The sequence below is a fragment of the Leucoraja erinacea genome, chromosome 10 (assembly GCF_028641065.1).
Source record: "Leucoraja erinacea ecotype New England chromosome 10, Leri_hhj_1, whole genome shotgun sequence".
Lineage (NCBI taxonomy): Eukaryota > Metazoa > Chordata > Chondrichthyes > Rajiformes > Rajidae > Leucoraja > Leucoraja erinaceus.
In genome coordinates this window covers 48,100,155-48,124,951 of record NC_073386.1, presented here as the reverse complement: position 1 = coordinate 48,124,951, position 24,797 = coordinate 48,100,155, and the positions used below count along the sequence as shown (strand labels likewise).

General features: G+C 43.1%; 1 protein-coding gene across 1 annotated transcript in view; it reads left to right on the top strand.

Annotated features, from left to right (window-relative positions):
• The window catches only part of hmcn1 (hemicentin 1), a 376,776-nt gene that overhangs the window by 134,129 nt on the left and 217,850 nt on the right, over positions 1-24,797 (top strand). Inside the window, 3 exon segments of the mRNA XM_055642165.1 lie at positions 15,702-15,829; positions 18,829-18,942; positions 24,083-24,241. Of these exon segments, the coding sequence (XP_055498140.1) occupies positions 15,702-15,829; positions 18,829-18,942; positions 24,083-24,241 (401 nt within the window).

Genomic DNA, 24,797 nt, shown 5'->3' with positions numbered 1-24,797 from the left:
ATGTTCTGCTGTATACTAAGGAATACAGTTATTACTTTTGACAGTTCCATGGATCTAATCATCGATACTTTCAACAATACTCACTCACTTCTGTCTTCTGTCAACTTATACCGATTGCTGTATGAGCTTTTCAAACATTAATCCCGACATGAAAGATTTCAAAGGTCTTTTATTGTCACGTGTACCAATTAAGGTACAGTGATATGCGAATTACCATACAGCCATACTAAAAAAGCAACAAGACACACAACTACATAAAAGTTAACATAAACATCCACCACAGCGGATTCCCACATTCCTCACTGTGATGGAAGGTAATAACATGTTAATCTTATTGACATTATCTTTATGTCAATTTTATTGATAATAACATGATATATACTTATTCTGCAATAAATCTCATAACTAATTAGCTTTACCTATATTTACGTATGCATATGCATACCTCGTGTTGCCCTGTAATCATTCTTCTCAGCTGCAAAATCCTGGAATGGGTGACAATGTACTTGCACTCCTTACCATACTGACTCCACCCAGGAGATGTAAACATGCTCCAAAGCCACCCCCACAGCTGATAGTCTGTCACTACATTCACTCTGTGATAAAGCATCACTAGGCTAATGAATTTTGTTAAAGCAAAATTTAGGGCATATTGAAAAGGAAATGGTCCCTTCCCAAAGTTTTGAAATAAAGTCATGATTTTTTGATCTGAATAAAAAAAGAGCAGAACAGACCACAGTTCGAGCCAATGTTATTGTCAAATGCACAAGTACAATGAGGTACAGGTACAATGGAAAATCTTGCTTGCAGCAGCATCACAGGCATGTAGACTCAGACAAACTCATAAAAACATGTAATACATACACATTAAATGCACACATCATTTCTAGAAAAAAGAAGCCTGCAAAAAAAAAAACATGATATTAGTGCAAAGGCACAATTAAGAAATGCCATGCCACCACCCAATTCAATCTCTTTAAATTCAATTAATTGCATTTAAGTGGTTGGGATACTGCAGATAGCGATTACTGGTATTGAGGTTGAGGTTTAAGTTATTGTTGTCACATATACCGAGGTCGAGGTACAGTACAGAAGAAGGGCCTCGACCCGAAACATCACCAATTCCTTTTCGTCAGAGATGCAGCCTGTCCGGCTGAGTTACTCCAGCATTTTGTGTCTGTCTACACCGAAAAGCTTTGTTCTGCATGCTATCAAAACAGATCAGATATACATAATAAGATTATTATACATAGATATAATCAGTTTAAACTCAAGTACAATAGATAGAGGAAAGGGAAAGGTGCAGAATATAATTCTCGACATTGTAGCGCATCAGTTCCTTAGACAAAGTCCAATGTCCTCAATGGAATAATGGTGAATCGAATGATACCTTAGCTCGTGGAAGGACCAATCAGAAGTCTGATAATGGAGGGGAAGAAGGTGTTACTAAAACTGGTGGTGCTCATTTTCAAGCTTCTGCATCTTTTGCCAGAGGAGAGCAGTGAGAAGAAGGAATGACTGGGGTGGGACAAGTCTTTGATTAAGTTGGCTGCTTTTTCGAGGCAGTGTAAAGCAAAGATCATAGAGCGGAGCAAGATGGTCCACTCCTGCGAAATCCAATGGACTGACGTGTAGTACGCAACGGAGCGTAACTTCCGCCATTTCAGTAAACCCGAACCAACTTTAGTTATGCCTCTTGCAGTGTAATCAGCGTTGCGGGGCAACAGTTTGTGTGTTTTTAAATGTTTTAAATGTTTTTTTAAATTTTCCTTTTAAATGTAGTAAACCCTCATCAATTTCCCCCATCACTGTCGGCACTGCCTTGGTTGCTATTTGCTGAAGTAAAGGGCCTGGCATACTTTCTACAACCTCCTACGACCTCCTACGACCCTGTGACGACCATGCTGCGAGTATGAGTCAAGGGCAAACTCGGCAGAGGTCGTGAGTTAGGTCGTGAAAGTGGGACAGGCCCTTAAGTGTGTGTGTGGAAACTTGCAAGATGGTTAATCTGACTGGAAGCCAAATTTGACTGGACGCACGCTAATACACACGGAAACGGCACACACCTTGTACAGGGAGGAACTGCAGATGCTGGTTTAAACCGAAGACACAAAAGGCTGGAGCAAATCAGCGGATCAGGCAGCATCTCTGGAGAAAAGCAATAGGTGATATTTCAGGTCGACTGGTCTTCTTCAAACTGACAGTCAAGGGAAAGGGAAACGGGAGATATAGGCATATCTTCCATTCATTTTTCCTTAGTACCGTCTACATCTCTTGTTCCTATTTCCCCTGACTTAGTCTGAAGAAGGGTTTCGACCTGAAATGTCACCTATTCCTTTTGTCCAGAAATACCGCCCAGCCCGCTGCATTTTGTGTCTATACTTTAATCTCTCAGCCTGATATAGCAGAATCTCGCTGAATTAGCTTGACGCCATGACGGAAGTCGGTTACGGAAATGGCGCTGACGACTACCCATCACCTACTACGGCTTTTTTGCAGAATAAACCATCTTGCTCTACTCTATGATCTTTAGTGTAAAGTGTAGATGAAGTCAATGGCAGGGAGTCTGATCTGTGTGATGCATTCATTTGGATTGGATTATGGTGGTGAAAGCAGAGCAACAGTTGACAAATAGGAGTCTAACGTAGGAGTGCTTGTCCAGATATTCCAGAGATAAGTTTAGGGCCAGAGAGATGACATAGTAGATGTCAGAGCCACTGGATGGTAGTCATTAAGGCTTACTTATCTTTGGCACCAGATGATACTGTTACTGCCCGGAGACTCCAACTTCAGAATTCTTAATGGCTCTGCGAAGGTCAAAGATGGATTTATTGGGATTGTTCAAGTTGAATGCTGCAGACATGGAATTCACCTGGGAGTGGCCCACATGGTTCATCCGTGGTTTGTGGTTGAGGAATACACATTTCATCTTCTTTGGTACACAGTTCTATACACACTGCTGACAAAGTCAGGGAGGTGGGAAATAAAAATGTATCAGCATCTACATTGCTGAATACAATCCAATAACTACTGCTGGCAAATCTGCATGAACAGCATTGGGGGGGGAAAGAGGCTTGGCTCCAATGTTCAATCCCAATCAATATTTAGTGTTGAAGATAGACACAGAATGCTGGAGTAACAGCGGCACAGTCAGCCTCTCTGGAGAGGAATCGGTGACGTTTCTGATCCGACCCATTCCTTTTTTTCAGAGATGCTGCCTGTCCTGCTGAGTTGCTCCAGCTTTTTGTGTCTAAACGGTTTAAACCAGCATCTATATTTATATCTATAAAATATTTAGTGTCTCTGATTATCTATGGAGGACATATTTTTGAGAGAACTTTAGAGGTGAGTTGGCATCTGTAGAACTTTACTATAGCTTTGAAACAAGTAGACAGTGGGGACTCGGGACGAGGCGAGGGGAATCACAGTGTCAATGAATGAAGTCTGTTGAAATAAGAACAGCCATAATACCTGAGCTCTCATTTCCACTATTAGTGTGCCAACCCAACTCAGAGCTCTAGCAGCCTCTAGTGGCGCTGGTCTAGACTTTCAGCGTCAACGATTTTCCAGGATGAAAGCACAAGCTAACAAACAAAGAATTTTGTTCTCTGTTTAGTGGCTAACACATTTAAAAAGATTTCAAATTTACAGCTTTTGAAATGTTTTGAAAGAAGCAAATCCAAAAGATTCAGCACATGACCTAGATGATGCATGTAGCTCTGCTGCTGAAATGCAAACAGAACCTACTGAAGGAACTCAGCAAGTCAGACAGCATGTGTGGAAAGAGAAACAGTTCAAGTTTCCAGTTGAAAGTACGAGGTTAGGGGAGGGATGCATAGGACAAAGGACACATCTCTGATGGGGTGGAGCCAGGATTGCTGTGATAACAGCAGTTGAGAAATTGTTGAGAAATATTATTGAGAGAGAGAAAACAAACAAATGAGTATGATAAAGCTGTGAATTGCAGGTCAGAGCTCTAGAAAATGTCACGGGTCAGGCACTGTCACTGGAAAAAATTAATTTGACATCACAGATGGAAAACCTACAGTTGAATTAGCCAGCTCAGCGAGCAAACTAAAATTATCTGAAACTATTGAGTTAATGAACGTTTCCAATATATTCTGTTTTTATTTCAGACTTTCTGCATCTGCAGTTTTTCCTTAATTTTTAGGCATGTTCTCAGCATCTCAGCATCTGCATGTAGAAAAAATTGAAACAGAGTGAATCCTGTGTTATTTGCTGAATAATCACAGCAGTGGAGAATTTGGTAGTACAGGTGCACAACCTTTTATCCGACGATCCAAATAACGAAAAGCTCCGAATAGCGACATTTTTTCGGTCCTTGAAGAAAGGTCCTTGAAGACGTTCACCGAGGGCGGCCCGCAGAGGTGACAGCGGAACCTCCGGTCGGTCCTCGAAGAAAGGGGAACTAAATCCCCATTCATAAAAGAGAAGGTGAGGGTATATTGCGCGGGAGAGTTAATAATTTACAATCTGCTGCTGCCTGCCCGCTGAGTTAAAAAGTTCCCACGGCAGACTCACGATACACAGTGTATCGTGAGTCTTGCGTGGGAACTTTTTAACTCAGCGGGCAGGCAGCAGCAAATTGTCGCTCCCTTCAGTTTCACCCCACCTACACCCCTCTGCTTTCCCGGCCATGTGTGTGACCCCTTCCCTCCCCAGCTCCCCGCCCATTGCACCGGCGCGGGGGCTTTGCACTGTCTTCACGTCGGAGCCAGTGCCAGTCACCGGAGACGTCAGGACCAACGGGACATCGGCCCCCAGGCCCACTGCAAGCACGGAGATCCCAGAGACCCACAGCCAGCAGCAGCCCAGCCACGTTCCAATTCCAGAGGAACACGCTCCCCCGTAGGGACCGAAGCTGATGGTGTGCAAGGTGCGTCTTGGTCTTGAGGTTGCGGATGAGGGGGCGCAGCTCGGGCTGTGACGTCTCCGGCCACCCCCCTGTACAGGAGCTGAGACTGGGAACCAAAGATCTTATAGCTTCGCTTCGCTATAAGATCTTTGCTGGGAACTGTGGGGTTGTTTGCAGTTGCAGAGGGAGGGGGCAAGGGCGGTAAAGTTCCCAGTCTCAGCTCCATTCCAGGGGGGTGGCCGGAGACGTCAGGACCAACAGGACACCGACTGCAAGCACGGAGATCCCAGAGACTCACAGCCAGCAGCAACTCTAGCCCAGCCCCGCTCCAACTCCAGAGGAACCCGGGTTGCGGATGAGGGGGCGCAGCTCGGGCTGTGGGCGAACTGCCACTTGTCGCTGTAGCGGCGCATCGGGGAGCGAGTTCTTGTTGGTCCTGACGTCTCCGGCCACCCCCCTGGACAGGAGCTGAGAGACGTCAGGACCACCAGAAGCCGCTCCCCGATGGGCCGCTACGGCGACAAATGGCAGTTCGCCCACAGCCCGAGCTGCGCCCCCTGATCGGGACACCGACCCCCAGGCCCACTGCAAGCACGGAGATCCCAGAGACTCACAGCCAGCAACAACTCTAGCCCAGCCCCGCTCCAACTCGGGTTGCGGATGAGGGGGCGCAGCTCGGGCAGTGGGCGAACTGCCACTTGTCGCCGTAGCGGCGCATCGGGCAGCGGCTTCCTCTGGAGTTGGACGGACAGGGAGACACAGCGGCGTTTGAGAATGGTGGGCACAGTTCTGCCCACACAGTCAGTACACCTCTCCTACACTTGTCTCCCGCACTAAGATCATCTCGCAGAGAATGATCCCAGCCTAACCCTCCCTATTCTCTCCTATTCTGCAAGAAAAAACAACATTGAAGACTCAAACTCGCGATCGAGTAACTGCCGGGATCGAGGCGCAAACTCGTGACCTTGCGGATATGAGCGAGCACTCTGCCACTGCGCCAACCGTTAAAATCTACGCTAAAAATCTTCCATTCCGAAAGCCGAAAAATTCTGAATTACGAAAAGTGTCCGGTCCCAAGGCTTTCGGATAAAAGGTTGTGCACCTGTAGAGAACTTTGATTTCTGATTGGTTTCTGACGATGCTAATATTTGTTGCCCATGTTATGCTTGCTGTGGCCCATCACATCTCTGCCACTCCACCCTCTGCGTGCCAGGGAAACAGTAATTCCATATGTTGGCTTCTTGTCTCAAACATAACTTATTTTGCCCAGAACTTTGTGGTTGGCATAATCATGATCAAAAAGTCCATGCATCAATCATAAAGGATGGTTAAACCTGTAATGCTTGTAATGAGTGGAAGGCATTCATTGGTGAGGGCATTAAATACATTGGATTATTGCAATGGTAAAGCCCCTGTGTGTGTGGAGGGTGGTTAGTGTGCGTGTGAAGCCGCAGCCCCCCCCCTCCCGCCCCCCACCGCCCCACCGCCCCACCGCACGTTGGGGGAAACAGACCCAGCGGGTCTGCACTTGGTCTAGTATATCTTAAAATTTTAAAAAGCAGTTTGATTAACCTTCATTCCTTTTATACATGCATAAAATAAATGGCAACTCACACCAAAGTTAGAATTGACAGTGTTAAAAGTGAGAATGTGCTGTGCGGATGTCTAGTAAATGATTGTGAAATATACTGAGCAGAGCATTCACACTGTTGCAATTAGCAGAGTAATGTGCCGTCACACAATCACACGGCACTGGAAATGTCCAAACCGCAGATCATCATCTTGCAGTCTAATAGGCCTTTCTCACGGAGCGACTTGACGCAAGATGTAACCAGAGTGAAGTGGTCGTGGTCTAGCACGATATCACACGATATAACGCGGGGGTAGACAAAGAGTTCCCATGGTACTCAGCATTTCTGTTATTTGTGCGAGTGACTTGTCCGTCTCCCGAGCTTTCCCGTTAAATCTTGAATGTACATTGTAAACTGTCAAGTGTAATTAAATCATCACGTGGCACAAATGATGTCACTTTTTTTTTCACACACTATAAATATCCTCCCTTGGTTGAATTGGCTCATTTGGAGACATGCCTGTACTAATGCCGTGACTTTACTGCAGGAAGATGCCACATTACTTAGGAGAGAGGGGGAGAGAGACAGAGAGAGAGGCACAGAGGCAGTGTGATGTACTTCGGGGTGACTGTGGGAAGAGAAAGAGCGCACATGACCTTGGTCTATCTGTGTGTATGAGAGCGAAGAGAGACTAGAGCAGAAGAGATCGGTCTTATTGAGAGTGGAGAGAGAGAGAGGAGAGAGAGAGAGAGAGAGGAGAGAGAGAGAAAGAGAGAGAGAGAGAGAGAGAGAGAGAGAGAGAAGGAGAAAGAGAGAGAGAGAGGGAGAGAGAGAGAGAGAGAAATGAGGGGAGACGTATATACGCACACAAAGCAGAGTTTTACTGTGCATGTGGGAGACACAGATGGACTGAGCACAGTACCTCGGTCTTACTGTGTGTGGGAGAGGGGGAGAAAGAGACGTACACTCACAGAGGCAGAGTCTCTCAGCCTGTGTGAGAGGGAGGGAGGGAGTGAGAGAGAGGCACACACCATATGGATGTGACATCTCACCGGCCTGTTTCAGTGACAGACACCCGCCGCCAGTAAATGAAGACACCCCCATCTGTCTCCCCCTCCTCTCCCTCGACTCCCCCACCTTTCCCTCCCAACTCCAGTCCCGTCCCGACCCCCTGGGAAACTGAAGGGAGCAACAATCAACTGCTACCTGCCCGCTGAGTTAAAGAGTTCCCACGGTAGTAAGACGATGTTAGTTGCGCCCAAGTTTAAATTTCCAAAATATGTTTCAGAGTAAAGAGTCAGCGCAGAATCCTTGATAATCAAAAACTGTCTGAATCAGCAAGTTAGACACAAAATGCTGGAGTAACTCAGCGGGCCAAGCAGCATCTCTGGAGAAAAGGAATAGATTCCATTTTTGGTCGGGACCCTTCTTCGGGATGATTGTAGGGGGGAACTGGAAGCAAGAAAAGACCGGGACAAATCAGGGCCAACAACAGATGACCTCAGCAGGGTATTTTGAAGAGGGGTCCCGACCCGAAATGTCGCCTAACCCTTTCCTCCAGAGATGCTGCCTGACCCACTGAGTCACTCCAGCACTTTATGTCTATATTTGGTTCCCTGATAGGCCAATTGTTGGCTAGGGATAGTGTGATCCCAAGAGAGAACCATCGTTGCAAACCTTGGACTGGTTAACCGACATTTACTGCATGGGGGAGTAGGGGGGGAGAGGAGGGGGTGGGCGACGGAGGGAGAGAGAAAGAGTGTAAGTTACCTAAAATTAAATAATTCAATGTTCATAGTGAACACAGACACAAAATGTTGGAGTAACTCAATGGGTCAGGCAACATCTCTGGAGAAAATGAACAGGTGGCGTTTGTGTCTATCTTCGGTAAAAACCAGCATCCGCAGTTCCTTCCTGCACAATGGATCTCAGTGTCAAGTCTCTGACTCCCGTTGGCAGGCCATTCGGCCCACAGCCCGCCCAGCGATGACTAACCCATGTCACAGGGGGATGGTGTGAAGGCGGAGTTAGACAGAGCTTGATTAATGTTACGGTTGGGGAATGGGCCATAATATGGCCAGGGAAACGCTGTTATTCGTGACGCCCCCTCCGCCCTTTCCCAGCTGTTCTCAATCGCACCCCTGGCCACACAAAAATGTAAACTTTAAGAAGGAATACACGGAAAATTTAAACTCAGAACGCTTCTAACAGAGTGAGCCATGTGAGCACTTTGATCATTCTCCCTGTATTTGCATTTGACAAAATAGTCGGAAAAAAATGTTTAAAAGTGTTCATACCTTTTGCTATGCCTAATTGGCCCTTACCTCTGCGAAAATAGCCTGATATTCGTAGGTGAAATGTCACCAACAATAATTGATTCTATTATTAATTGACTAATTGACTCTATTAGTGGAAAGATGCAATTCTGATCTAATATTATAAGTGCCTCTGTCTTTGGAAGCAACACCAGCAATTTATTAAATCTGACTACATGCGGCACAGTGGTAGAGTTGCTGCCTCACAGCCCCAGAGACCGGGGTTCGATCCTGACCATGGGTGCACCGGTTTCCTCTCACACTCCAGAGATTACAGGTTTGTAAGTTAATCGGCTTCGGTAACATTGTAAAATTGTCCCTGGAGTGTATAAGAATAGGTGGTCGGCGCGGACTCGGTGGGCCGAAGGGCCTGTTTCCGCGCTATATCTCTAAAATCTGAAGTTAGGTAATGTCTAAAGGAACTGCAGATGCTGGTTAATACGCACAAAAGGACACAAAATGTTGGTGTAACTCAGCAGGTAAGTCAGATCTGGGAAGAAAAACATAAAAAAGCTGGAGTAAGTCAGCGTGTCAGGCAGCATCTCTGGAGAAAAAGAATAGGTGGCGATTCGAATCGGAACCCTTCTTCAGACATCCTAATCGGAATTGAGTCTGAAGATGTGTCTCGTCCCGAAACATCACCTATTTTTCTCCAGAGATGCTGCTTGACTCGCTGAGTTACTCCAGCTTTTTGTGTCTGTCTTCGTTTTAAACCAGCATGTGCAGTTCACTCCTTTACACGGGTCTCTGATGAACATTGATTGGTAGCGTTCCGGACCCTGCTTCGGAAAGGCATCGATCGCTGGTTGGCGAGGACTCCGAGCTGTATCTCTCAAAGAAGTACATGTGAAAAATTTCGCACGGACCATAAAAATGCGGGACCTTTCAGTAAAGTCCCTTTTAAAGATTATAGTTATTTTCTTGAATCTCATTAACATAACTCATGAATAAGTTGATGTCCATATGCGGATGCAAATCTTAATTTTTTTAATTCAATCCCACAGAAGACAATTTTTACTCACCTTCTGTCCCCTCTGTCCAGCTTCCGGGTTCACCGTTCGCAGGAGTTCCCACGGTACACGCAAGAGTCAGTACGGATATTGCACTGGCCACTACGTGCATATAATGTTGCAATGTTCAACCACAAGTGTACAAGTCACTCTTGGAGAAATTCAAGCTTGTTTGAATTTTCTCCCGAGTCACCAAGTTACACGAGTACCTGCCGTTAGCGCCACGGTGGTCCACGGTGGTCCACGAATGCCGTACGGTTATCGCAAGAGGTTCCCACGATGTTCAACTCTGGTTAACTCTTGCGTCAAGTCGCCCCGTGAGAAAGGGGTTTAACTCTTGGCCAGAGCTTTGTTCGCTTGGTGCCTGTATTTTTTATTTCCTGGCATACCCTATTCTAAATCTCTCTTGTGGGTACATCCTAAATCAGTACGTAAGAATTTCATTGTTCCGTTTCACTACATGTGACAATTAAACACTCTTGACTCCTGAGAAAAAAATGAGTCAGTTGGGACCAAGTAGGAATCTGAGGAATAACAAGTTGTGAGGCTGTGGATTTTAACTTTGATGTGGCCTGCCAACCTCTGGGCTGTACACCTATGTATAGTTATTTTTGTGGGCAAAACTATGCCTGTATACATATCAATTAATTTCTTTCCCATCAGTTTGCCCCTCTCTTCTGTTTTGATTTTTGTCACCAATTTCTAATTTAATAAACTAATAACTAAAAAGTATTACATCGACACATGTTAAAAATTAAACATATTGTTTAAAATAATACACTTAAAACTACAGTGCTGTGCCAGCACTTGCCATCACAAGAAAATCACATTGTGTGCAACCTGTGAAGCCAAAACCCTTTAGCATCTTAAATGAGCAAGTGGGGCTCATTCCTGTTGGATGCTTAAACAACAGAGAGCACATAAATCCCAAGTTCTTCTCTCAGTTTGTATAACATTAGTTAACATCAATTGAGACAAAAACACATTATTATAACTTCTCAGGGAGCAAAGGACAAGGAAGGAGATGGAACGAGCCAGCGGTGTCATTCATGATTAGTTGTCATGCTGGGGAAACATAGACACATAGAAAATAGGTGCAGGAGTAGGCCATTCGGCCCTTCGAGCCTGCACCGCCATTCAATATGATCATGGCTGATCATCCAACTCAGTATCCTGTACCTGTCTTCTCTCCATACCCCCTGATCCCTTTAGCCACAAGGGTCATATCTAACTCCCTCTTAAATATAGCCAATGAACTGGCCTCAACTACCTTCTGCGGCAGAGAATTCCAGAGATTCACCACTCTCTGTGTGCAAAAAGTTTTCCTAATCTCGGTCCTAAAAGATTTCCCCCTTATCGTTAAACTGTGACCCCTTGTTCTGGACTTCCCCAACATCGGGAACAATCATCCTGCATCTAGCCTGTCCAACCCGTTAAGAATTTTGTAAGTCTCTATAAGATTCCCCCCTCAATCTTCTAAACTCTAGCGAGTACAAACCGAGTCTATCCAGTCTTTCTTCATATGAAAGTCCTGACATCCCAGGAATCAGTCTGGTGAACCTTCTCTGTACTCCCTCTATGGCAAGAATGTCTTTCCTCAGATTAGGAGACCAAAACTGTACGCAATACTCCAGTTGTGGTCTCAACAAGACCCTGTACAACTGCAGTAGAACCTCCCTGCTCCTATACTCAAATCCTTTTGCTATGAATGCTAACATACCATTTGCCTTCTTCACTGCCTGCTGCACCTGCATGCCTACTTTTAATGACTGGTGTACCATGACACCCAGGTCTCGTTGCATCTCCCCCTTTCCTAATCGGCCACCATTCAGATAATAATCTACTTTCCTGTTTTTGCCACCAAAGTGGATAACCTCACATTTATCAACATTATACTGCATCTGCCATGCATTTGCCCACTCACCCAGCCTATCCAAGTCACCTTGCAGCCTCCTAGCATGCTCCTCACAGCTAACACTGCCCCCCAGCTTTGTGTCATCTGCAAACTTGGAGATGTTGCATTCAATTCCCTCGTCCAAATCATTAATATATATCATAAATAGCTGGGGTTCCAGAACTGAGCCTTGCGGTACTCCACTAGTCACTGCCTGCCATTGTGAAAAGGACCCGTTTACTCCTACTCTTTGCTTCCTGTCTGCCAACCAGTTCTCTATCCACATCAATACTGAACCCCCAATACCGTGTGCTTTAAGTTTGTATACTAATCCCTTATGTGGGACCTTGTCGAAAGCCTTCTGAATGTCCAGATATAACACATCCACTGGTTCTCCCTTATCCACTCTACTAGTTACATCATTGAAAAATTCTATAAGATTCGTCAGACATGATTTACCCTTCATAAATCCATGCTGACTTTGTCCAATGATTTCACCATTTTCCAAATGTGCTGTTATCCCATCTTTAATAACTGATTCTAGCAGTTTCCCCACTACCGACGTTAGACTAACTGGTCTGTAATTCCCCGTTTTCTCTGTCCCTCCCTTTTTAAAAAGTGGTGTTACATTAGCTACCCTCCAATCCTCAGGAACTACTCCAGAATCTAAAGAGTTTTGAAAAATTATCACTAATGCATCCACTATTTCTGGGGCTACTTCCTTAAGTACTCTGGGATGCAGCCTATCTGGCCCTGAGGATTTATCGGCCTTTAATCCATTCAATTTACCTAACACCACTTCCCGGCTAACCTGGATTTCACTCAGTTCCTCCATCTCATTTGACCCCCGGTCCCCTGCTATTTCCGGCAGATTTTTTATGTCTTCCTTAGTGAAGACAGAACCAAAGTAGTTATTCAATTGGTCTGCCATGTCCTTGTTCCCCATGATCAATTCACCCGTTTCTGACTGCAAGGGACCTACATTTGTTTTAACTAATCTTTTTCTCTTCACATATCTATAAAAGCTTTTGCAGTCAGTTTTTATGTTCCCTGCCAGGTTTTTTTTCATAATCTATTTTCCCTTTCCTAATTAAGCCCTTTGTCCTCCTCTGCTGGTCTCTGAATTTCTCCCAGTCCTCTGGTAGGCTGCTTTTTCTGGCTAATTTGTACGCTTCATCTTTTGTTTTGATACTATCCCTGATTTCCCTTGTTATCCACGGATGCACTACCTTCCCTGATTTATGTTTTTTGCCAAACTGGGATGAACAATTGTTGTAGTTCATCCATGCAGTCTTTAAATGCCTTCCATTGCATATCCACCGTCAACCCATTAAGAATCAATCGCCAGTCTATCTTGGCCAATTCACGTCTCATACCCTCAAAGTTACCTTTCTTTAAGTTCAGGACCCTTGTTTCTGAATTAACGATGTCACTCTCCATCTTAATGAAGAACTCAACCATATTATGGTCCCTCTTGCCCAAGGGGCCACACACAACAACACTGCTAACTAACCCTTCCTCATTACTCAATACCCAGTCTAGAATAGCCTGCTCTCTCGTTGGTTCCTCTACATGTTGGTTTAGAAAACTACCCCGCATACATTCCAAGAAATCCTCTTCCTCAGCACCCTTGCCAATTTGATTCACCCAATCTATATGTAGATTGAAGTCACCCATTATAACTGTTTTACCTTTGTTGCACGCATTTCTAATTTCCTGTTTGATGCCATCCCCAACTCCACTACTACTGTTAGATGACCTGCACACAACTCCCACTAGCGTTTTCTGCCCCTTAGTGTTTCGCAGCTCTGCCCATATCGATTCCACATCCTCAAAGCTAATGTCCTTCCTTTCTATTGCGTTAATCTGCTCTCTAACCAGTAACGCTACTCCACCTCCTTTCCCTTTCTGTCTATCCCTCCTGAATATTGAATATCCCTGGATGTTCAGCTCCCAGCCTTGGTCACCCTGGAGCCATGTCTCCGTGATCCCAACTATATCATAGTCATTAATAGCTATCTGCACATTCAACTCACCTTATTACGAATACTCCTTGCATTGAGACACAAAGCCTTCAGGCTTGTTTTTACAACACTCTTACCTCTTATACTATTATTCTGAAAAGTGGCCCTTTTTGATTTTTGCCCTGGATTTGCCGGCCTGCCACTTTTACTTTTCACCTTGCTACCTATTGCTTCTACACTCATTTTACACCCCTCTGTCTCTACGCTCACACATTTAAGAAACCCTTTCCCTTTAACTCCATCCTCCACTATCCCATTCGACACCCCACCCCCCTTATTCAGTTTAAAGCCACCCGTGTAGCAGTGGCAAACTTGCCTGCCAGAATGCTGGTCCCACACCTGTTGAGATGCAATCCATCCCTTTTGTACAGTTCCCCCTTACCCCAAAACAGACCCCAGTGATCTAAGAATCTAAATCCCTGCCCAGTGCACCAGTTCCTCAGCCACACGTTCAGGTCCCGTATCTCCCTGTTCCTGCTCTCGCCAGCACGAGGAACTGGAAGCAAACCGGGGATAACAACCCTGGAGGTCCTGCTTTTCAGCATTTTTCCGAGCTCTCTAAAGTCACGCTGCAGAATATTCATCCCCTTCTTTCCGACATCGTTTGTACCGACATGCACTACCACTTCCGGATGTTCACCTTCGCCCTTGAGGATTTTCTGCACTCTGTCCGTGACATCCTGGATCCTGGCACCAGGAAAGCAGCACACCATCCTCGCATCCCATCTGTTGCTGCAGAAACCCCTGTCCGTACCTCTCACAATGGAGTCTCCCACTACAATGGCGTTGCCTGCCTTAGGCCTTTTTGGTTTTGGTTCAACAGCCCTATTCGCATCGCAAGCCAGTCCGCCGCTCAGTGTAAACACGTCTTCTGTTCCGACAGCTTCTAAGTGGGTGAACCTGCTCACAAGAGGTACAACACCCGGGGACGTTGGCATTCCATGCTTCCCTCCCTTTCTCACTGTCTCCCACCTTCTCTCTTCCAGTACCTTAGGTGTAACAATCTTACTGTAGGACTTGTCGAGGAATGACTCCGTTTCTCGTACGAACCGGAGGTCATCCACTTGCTTCTCTAGTTCCCCAACACGGTCCTTCAGAAGCTCTACCTGGATGCACTTCTCGCATTTGTAGCAGCCAGAGGCACCAGCGGTGTCCTTGACCTCCCACATACTGCAAGCATCACACTGAATCAGCTTGCCTGACATCTCCTTTTTCGTCTCTACCTCTCAAGCGTATTGCGTGGTCTCCCCTCCTCAGCCTCCTCGCCGAAGACTCTCGAGCCAAAGACTCACACTTTTCTCTCAGGGGACTCTCGAGCCAAAGACTCACACGTTTCTCTCAGGGCACTTCCCTCACAAGGCCACTCACTCACTACCGCTCCCTAAGAGCAGTCTTGCTTAAATTGACTGATAAATTGCCTGATTTACCAATTTACAAACCAAATTCCTCAGTTTTCAACTGTTTTCGTGGCACTTCTCTCCTCCCACTCAGGCTAGAGCCAATCAGTCTGATCTCTTGCTAATCTCAGTCTGATCTCTTGCTAAGGGAAGATATATGTGAGGCTGTTAATGACAAAAGATTTTGAAATAATCCACTCTTTATTCCCCCATTCTCCATCTCATGACCACTTTTCCTCGCCCATCTACTGCCTCAGATACGAAGGGCCTTCTTACAGTCAATTCTCAGCATAATAAATGCATAGAAAAAGATGGTGTGGAACTGTGTTCTGACATACAATTGAAAATTAAAACAGAGATCATGTTAAATATAGGGATATAGTTTCTTCCATTGTTTTTGTAAATTATTTGTAGTATGTCATATTTTGACGTATGTCATATGCGATGCTCCGCTATTCCCTGGGAAACGTCTTTTCATTTTGCACTGTACAACTGTTGCTTGCAAGATGACAATAAAGGTTGATTGATTCATTGGTTTAAGTAAACAGCTATCAACATGAAAATGTGTCTTATAGCAAATGCATGTCTAATATGTTTCACTATGTGTTTTAAAGGCATATGCTAAGCAAAACTGGCAGTCTAATTATTAGACCTGCTTCTCGGAAGGATTCTGGAATTTATACCTGCCTGAGCAGTAACGCTGCAGGGACAGACAGACAGGCATCCATCCTTACCTATATAGGTAAGTGCAAAAATCTTTACAATTCTGTACATCGTAGTTTAAAGCGCTGAAGGGTAAACATTAGTTCTATGCTGCCGCAAGGAACCAGACCTGAAGAGAACATGGATTGCTAAATTGGGACTGCTAGGCTGAATGTGGCAGTCCGATTCTGTAGAATTACAGATGGGTTTAAGTATATTGCAGACTGTTATGGAAATGAAAGACTCTGGTTGACTCTGACAGGCAACTACAAAGAGATTAGGTCATATTATGATAATCACCAGACCATATAAAATTCCTGTACTGATTCTTTATATGAGGTGTTTTGTGGGAACTTTGTCAAAAACATTTGCATCCTAAGAAAAGCCAGTGGCATACAGTTGTCCTTGTAGTAATTGTTCTCCAATCACTTCTCAGCCTTACTCTGTGACACTGCTATGAAAAGCAGAATACAGCCACTTGGAGGTACTTCTTGCAGCAGTTTAAATCTTGTAAATTTAATTTAAGGTGATTTTGGACGTTAACCTCATTTTCCCCACAGCGTTGAGCATCTGAATTTGTGGCATCTATTCTCACCTATTATATTGTTGATCTGTTCAGAAAATCAATGGTTGTTCCAGGAGCTTGGCTCAAATTGATCAGTGTTGCAATGCCCCGGCAAAATTAGTCGGAGTTAGTTTGTCCAAAGAATTGCTATATATTGTACAGCATGTCATTTAAAAAAATATCTCTGAACCTCTTATTACATGTGTAGTATTGGCGTTTTATACATATTTTGTGTGTGTATATAATATACAATACACACACACACACACACAATGTATAGGCTATACTTGTTCTAAAATTGAGTAGGTTTTTTTTAATATCAATGATAAATAAATGTACCCAAAGAATCAAACTGCAGCTGCACTGTATGAATTTTAGCCAAATGCATCAAATTGTGCAATTCAAAATGAAATCTTTTATTTCACTGAATGTCGAAGTAATTTGGATATTTTGTGCAATATACAGTGAAGTAAATCCAGAAGCTGATTTTGAGATGTGTGGACTTTGAGGAAATTTTCAGAAGTGCATCTGGGATTCTTAATGTTGATGTTAATAAGCGGCACAGCTGAGAGAGTAATTAATGGTTCTTGCAGTCTTCAAGCTGTTTTAAAACATAAATTATTTTTTATTATCATTCAATCCCAGAAAGATCAATGCCAAATATCAGGATATGCAGCATAAGAAAGAGAATGGATAATTAGGGACAAACAATGTGCCTTTGACTGCAGCAGGTCATATCTTAGGTAACAAAGATGATTAACGAGGCTAAGGCAGTGGATATTGTCTGCATGGATTTTTGTAAGGCATTTCATAAACTCCCTCATGGCAGGCTGATCCAGACGTTTAAATGCATGGGATCCATGAATTCCAAGGTAGTTTGGATTTAGAACCGGCTTACCCATTAGAGCATAGTGATGGAAGACTGTTATTCTGGCTAAGTTCTACGACCAGAGGAGTACTGCAGATCTATGAAGACTTCTGTTGTTTCATAAAAAATGACTTGGATGTAAATGCGTACGTTAATCAGTTTGCAGACAACACCAAAATTGGTGGAGTTGCAGACAGTGAGGAATACTATCAAAAGGATGGAGCAGGATATGGATCAGGTACAGAAGTGGGAGATGGAGTTTAGTCCAAACAAGTGTAAAGTGTTGCAATTAGGAAAATTGAATGTAAGGGGAAGGTATACAATTAATGGCAAAACCCATAACAGAATGGATGTTCAGATGGATTTTGGAGCCAAGTTTGTAGCTCTCTGAAAGTGGCACACAATTAGACAGAGTGGTAAAGGAGGCGTATGGTATGCATGCCTTCATTGGTCGGGGCATTGAGTATGAGAGTGAGGAATTCATGTTGCAGCTTTTGTAGGAGTTTGGCTAGACCGCATTTGGAGTATTAAGTGCAGTTGTGGGTGCCCCATTACACAAAGAATGTGGACCTTTGGAGAGGGCATTGAAGAAGTTTTCCTCATTTGAGAGTATTAACTATAAAGGAACAGTTGGACAAACCTGGATTTGTTTGTGTAAGTGAGTGTTAGTAAGTTAAGGGGAGACTTGACAGAAGTATGTAAAATTATGAGAGGTAGAGATAGGGCTGACAGCCAAACCTTTTACCAAGAGAGGAAATGTCAAAGACTAGGCGGCTCAGCTTTGTGGTGAGAGGGGCCAATTTAAAAGAATTTTTTACATAGAGAGTGGTGAATGCCTGGAACACAATGCAAGTTTTGGTGGTGGAAGCTGATATGATGGAGGCTCTGAAGAGGCTTTAGGCCAAGCTTGTTCATATGGAGGAATATGGATCTCATGTAAGCAGAAGAGATTAGTTTCATTTGGCATCATGTTCACCACAGACATTGTGGACCAAAGGGCCTGTCCTGTGCTGCATTGTTCTATGTGCTTTTCCAGCCAATGATTACTCAAAAATGCGCTGGACATCCTAGTACATTAATAAACTTTGGTTTTGCACATTCTGAAAAGACAGAAAATTGAACAAAAATATGGGTAAATAAGGAGGAAATTGTATGAATATGAATGTGAATATGAAAGAAGCATAAACTTTAATTTTGTCTTTCAGTTTCAAGTACAGTTTCAAGTTTGTCAAAAAAATCACAATAATTCCCTATTTTGTTTCAGAATTTAGATCTCATTCTCAAGGTGGCAATAAAAGTTTCCCCAAAAATGTTCAATGCTCCAATGAGGGAAATTCAGTTCTGATTATTCTGCTATTTTTTTTAATTTAAATGTAATTTGTGGGTTTTTATTAGATTAAAGTGAGCAGGGATTCAAACAAGCATTACAATTGCTTGAATAGTCTGTACAATGACAAAATAGAATTGCATACTAAGACAAAAGTAAGTGCAGATCCAGGTCTGAAAGCAGCTTGTTGGATGTCCATGCAAAATAATGTTTTTTTCTTTTTAAGTTTTCAAAGTTGTTCCACTGGGAGTTGCAATTTGTAATTTTTCATCTCCACAGAGGCTCCAAAGGTTACTGTTGTCCGAAAGGAAATCCTTATTGGCCTTGGGGATACTGCAGTTCTGGAATGCAGAGCCTCTGGTGTTCCAGAGCCAGCGGTCAAATGGTTCAAAGGTGAGGAAACCAGCTGGAAATGACATCTCCCATGGGATTCACCATGTCAAGAAAACTAGCCTGGAGACGTTTTGTCAGCTGCTTGCCTGTTGGTACAAATACCATTATATGCCAGGAAACATTGTGCCATAATTGTTTATCCATTTGTAGCTAAGAGCTTTGGGAATTTTGAAGAGCCTCAAATATTTTTGGTTGAATGTACTTTGCTCCAGATATATTTCTAGCCCCTCAGTTCTAATTTGCGGGATGTTTGTGGATTAATTCTGAGGACTTTGGCAATATATGATGAAAGTGTTCAAAATCTATGCCTTAAATACCAGTTTAAATGCGTAGATACAGTTAGCAGGGTGTTTTTGCAAGTTATTGTTTTTTACTCTTTAAAATAATCGAGTTATCATCAATAAAGTCATTCAACAGGGAATCGGGCCTTTTGGCCCAGCAAGTCCACTCCGATAATCGAAAGCAGTTATTCTGTGCACCGTGCATTAAAAATATTTATGATTATGATACCTTTCTTAAATACAGTGCAAATATAACAAATATTAAGATATGATTCTTTTGTATGAAAATGAGACATTTTCAAAAGCAAATAATTCTGCAGGTTAGACCTTCAGAGATCATTCATCTTTGTTGACAGGGAACATTTGTGTTGTTTGTGTTATTTACACCAGCTCTGGATTATTCAAGAATTGGACTGCGTAATTGATATGTTTATAGCTCAGAGGCATGACTACCTTATATTTCCTTAAGACTGAATTTGAGAGAATAAATTCTCTCTTGCCTGGATTTACGGTGTATGGAGGGCAATGCCAAGAAGAGAGTCTAGGAAGAAATCTTACAGAAAACAGCTGTTTCCTGTGCACTTACAACCTAATTGGGGAAACAGCTTATTTTTAAATATGACCTGGTTGTATATCAACTTTAAAGCTCTTGAGAGAAAACAGCACGTTTGTGGTAACAGGTTTAAATGTTCTGAGTTATATAAATACCATGATGATGAAAGGCTTAAACTACACTTTCTTCCATCATTGAATCTATACTTTGGAATTTGCAGTACTGGTCTGGGTGTGATTACATAGCATCTTAGGAATGTGCTAGACTGGAAAGGACCATGCAGATCCTTTCATCAGAGTTCAAAAGCAGAACTTACAGTTTACCTCATTTTATCCTTATGTTATTTTTTGTACAATGGCCAATCTGATTTATCATTTCAATTGGCCTGCACATTCAGGTCACCTCAGCTGTGCTTCAGCCTAAGCTCTTGGCTCCCTGGTCAATGTTTTCCATGCCATGGGAGAGTATCCTACATATTGTGTTGCGAGAAGAGATTGGGAGGTGCAAAAAATAAATCCAAGGATGTTCTCTAAGCTCCTTTGAAAAGTTTAACACTTCCACTTTAATTACTCGGAATCTGTGGTCCATGACAAATCAAAAGATAGAAGGAACATTTTGGATGGCGTTTAGAACCTCAAGTTTACACAAGTACAAAACATGGAAACATTCGGTAGAAAGGTCATAAGGCCATAAGTGACAGGTGCAGAATTAGGCCCTTTGGCCCATCAAGTCTACTCCGCCATTCAATATTATCTGATCTATCTCTCCCTCAACCCCATTCTCCTGCCTTCTCCCATAACCCCTGATACCTTCTGCCTTCTACCCTGTTGGTAGAGTTTGCACTTTCTTCTTTGACTCCATTAGTCGCCTTCAATTCCACGGAATCGGATTGGAACTGAATCTCCTTGATTACAGGGGCGATTTGTTTATCTGCAGTGTTTATCTCTAAAATCTTTTCAGTTTTTAGTTGAGGAAATCTTGCTTTTGTTGTTTTCTTTTCTAGCTTACTTTGTACCAGAACAAGGGGGTCACAGTTTAAGGATAAGGGGGAAATCTTTTAGGACCGAGATGAGAAAAACATTTTTCACACAGAGAGTGGTGAATCTCTGGAATTCTCTGCCACAGAAGGTAGTTGAGGCCAGTTCAATGGCTATATTTAAGAGGGGGTTAGATGTGGCCCTTGTGGCTAAAGGGATCAGGGGGTATGGAGAGAAGGCAAGTACAGGATACTGAGTTGGATGATCAGCCATGATCATATTGAATGGCGGTGCAGGATCGAAGGGCCGAATGGCCTACTCCTGCACCTAATTTCTATGTTTCTATGTTTGTTGATAGCAGCTTTTTGCCATTTTCCTTCCAATGTGTAACATTAGCCAGATTACCCAGAGTGTTCCTGGAGGGGTAGAATCGATATCCTCCCTGAATCCATGGTGATGTCTTGTGATTTACACTCTATTCATGCACTATGCAGTCCTGTCTCTTTTGCCTTATTTACTGTTGGCACAGACTCTGCAGATCATTTTAAGGATCGCTGCATGAACACTCATTAATCCTTGTTTATTTTGTTTCCCTAGTCTCATCAGTTTGATGAAGCTTGAGTTATCTATTTCTCATTACAGCTTCTCAATTCGTAATGAATCAACTCCTCCTCATTACTTTCAAATGTCATTGTCATGGTCTCAGGAAATTGTTGTCTCTCTTTTCTCTCTCCTCACTTCCAAATCATATACACACAAGATGATATAAAAATCTCAGTAATGATTTCTGGGATACTTCATTGGTCAATTCCTGTAACTATGGTACAAGTCATCAGTTTTGAATAGCATGTAAATAATGGTTCATATTTTCCATAAAGGGCCTGTCCCACTTGGACGACCTAATCCGCGAGTTCTGGCGAGTTTGCCCTCGACTCATACTTGCAGCACGGTCGACATGAGGTCGTAGGAGGTCTTCGTAACTCTCCTTCATGCTCGAGAGTGGTCTCGAAGCCTCAGCTAGGTCGCGCTGTTTTTTTTCAATATGTTAAAAAATGCCCGCGAGTAAAAAAAGGTCGCCATGGAAAAAATCGATACTTTTTTTACTCGTAGGTTTAGTCGTAGTAGTCCGTAGTAGGTCGGCATGTTACTCGTAGGTAATCGAGGGTAGTCGAAGGTAGTCGTAGAGAGTCTTCATCATAGACGAAGGGAGGTCGAAGGAGATCGAAGGAGGTCGTCTTCACTCCACTATTCGGTGTCCAATTTTCCCGAAGTTAGTCGTAGCTAGTCGAAGCTGGTCTTCAACAAGGTCGAAGGAGGTTGAAGGAGGTCTTCAACATGTCATTTTTTCAAACTCTTCTAAACTCGCCAAATAGATCGCCCAAGTGGGACAGCCCCTTAAGTATCCATGTGTTCAGCCAGTCTCCTGTGTGGCACTATATCACAACATTTGGCACGGCTTTTAGCTGAATGAACAGAGACGGGAAAATTCCCCAAAAAATGCTAGTACAGCCAAATTTTTCCAGTGTGGACATCATTAATGAATTTGTCAGTGAGAAGAAAACTGAGAGCTGGAACACAAAAGCCCATGTCTTTCTATCACAATGAAGATATTGTTGGGAGAGATCAGTTTCAAAGCAAATCTTTATTAGACTTGTTTCTCTGCTCCTCTCCCAGACTTAAGTCTTGTCTTTTGTGTCCTGTCCACTTGTGCATCACATGTCATCTCCAGATGAATGCATAGGCAGTGTGAAATTTTGCAACACTTTCAGTAAATAACCATCCAGAATGGTAAGAGATTAATGACTGAACCACTGACTTCCCCTTAGTTCACAGTTTCTCCACATTCCTTAAAAGACATTGGTTCCTAATGTGTTGTTAATTGGAGTCTAATCTTGAGGGAGTTATAACACAGTTTTGCTACACCACATGGTGCCCCTGAAGAAGCATCTTTATGTCCAATAAAATCTGTCCTAAAGTAGATAGGATTTTATTAGACAATGGACCAAGGGGGACCCAAATTGGGTCCCGTCCCCTCAACGCGCGGTTGCGGGAGGAGGGGGTGGCCTGCGGCATCACACACACACACACTAATACACACACTAATATATATACACACACACACACTAATACACACACTAATATATATACACACTCACACACATACACACACACACATACACACACACACACACACTAACACACACACACACACACACACACACACTAACTACCTCCACACACACACTAACCACCCACATTGATATTATATTAATATTATTCATTCACACCTTTTACCCCATCCCCCACCCTATCCACTCACGCATAGCCCCCAATTCGCAGGCGCGGCTAGAGAGGGAGGGGGTAGAGAGAGAGGGATACAGAGGCACAGAGAGAGACACAGAGGCACAGAGAGGAACACACAGAGGCACAGACAGGGACACAGAGGCACAAAGAGGGACACACAGAGGCACAGAGGGACACACAGAGGCACAAAGAGGGACACACAGAGGCACACAGAGGGGGACACAGGCACACAGAGGGACAGAGCAGATCCATTGTGACGTCATCAGCTCATTTATTTTCTAAGTTATTTGAAATTTTTGAACATTTTCATAAATAATTCAAGAAATAATGCTCAAACTTTTCAGGTAAGCCGATTTTTTACTCCATGGGGTAAATCTCTACCCCCTCAACAACACAGATGACCGAATAAAAATATGCAACCAATTCACTTTCAAAACATCAATATCACTGTGATCAAGATTTATTTGGCTTGCAAGTGAAATTTGCCACAATGAACGCCCTTCAGCCTTATCTTCTTCCATTTTTCATGAATCTGTTGCTTTTTACAAAGATTTGTTTTGAGAATTAAGTTCTGTAAAAATGGAAAACAATGAGGCATGTGCTCCTAAAAGTGAAGATATTGACAGATTTGCTTGCCACTTGGGTGCAAACATAAAAATGTTGGCCAAACTTTTATTGTCCAATTTTGACATTCATTTGTCCCATAAATTTGTCAAAGAATAGTGTGAAACTTTATCCTGTTATTCCTCCTGCTTTAGCTGTAATAATTGGCAGGCAATTCACCAATTCTCCAAAAACACATTTCTGGCTTAACCAGTGGGAAGCATATTAACTCTGCAATAGATACATTTTATTCGTACATTAAAATCAACGGATCTTTCTGGCAGTCCGGTGGGAACATATAAAATGCTTGTGCCGTCATCATGCCCAAAAAGGGTTGAAGTTGAAAAAGGGTGCTATTTCACTTCCTGTTGGATTATTTTTCCTTTTAAAAAAAAATAAAAATGCACTTTCAATGTTTTCAGGTGACCTCGAGCTGAATCCTTCCAATTTTCTGAGCATTGATAGTCATGGAGGTATTCTGGAGATACAGGAAATACAGGACTTGGATGCTGGAGACTATACCTGTGTGGCTGTGAATTATGCTGGAAGAGCTTCTGGCCAGGTTACTTTGGATGTTGGTTGTAAGTTTATTTTTATTGTGGCTTTAGTTGCTTCCTTGTTTTTTTTCCATATGTTTTTGTTTGCTCCTTCATTTATCTTATCACCGGTACTACTTTAGATTTTGAAAGGATTAGTTTTGGAGAGCCAACATTTTTTTTACCATGGTTTGTGGATGACACAACAGTGAAAGGAGAATTTCTACAATTTCACAGAAATGTGTTTACGGAAAGGATACTTTCCCATGATTGCTTGGAAGCTCCACAGTATTGAAAAATATCAGGGAACTTGATAAATATTCTCGTTAACTTCTTCAAGAAAAGACAATCTAAAAAAGTCAGATTCGTGAAAAATTATAAATTTTGTTTATTGAGATGGACATACAGAACATTTACACGTGTAAATATTCAGGAAATGTTGGTATTTACAGAGCACATTTAATTATAAAGGAAAATGTCTTCTTATATCCACAAAGATAAGCTGTTAGGTTAAATACCGACTGTAAATTGTCCCACATGTCGGTGAACGATAGGAGGATCAGGAAGAGGGGGGCTGTTGTTAAAGTGAGGAATCTGAAAG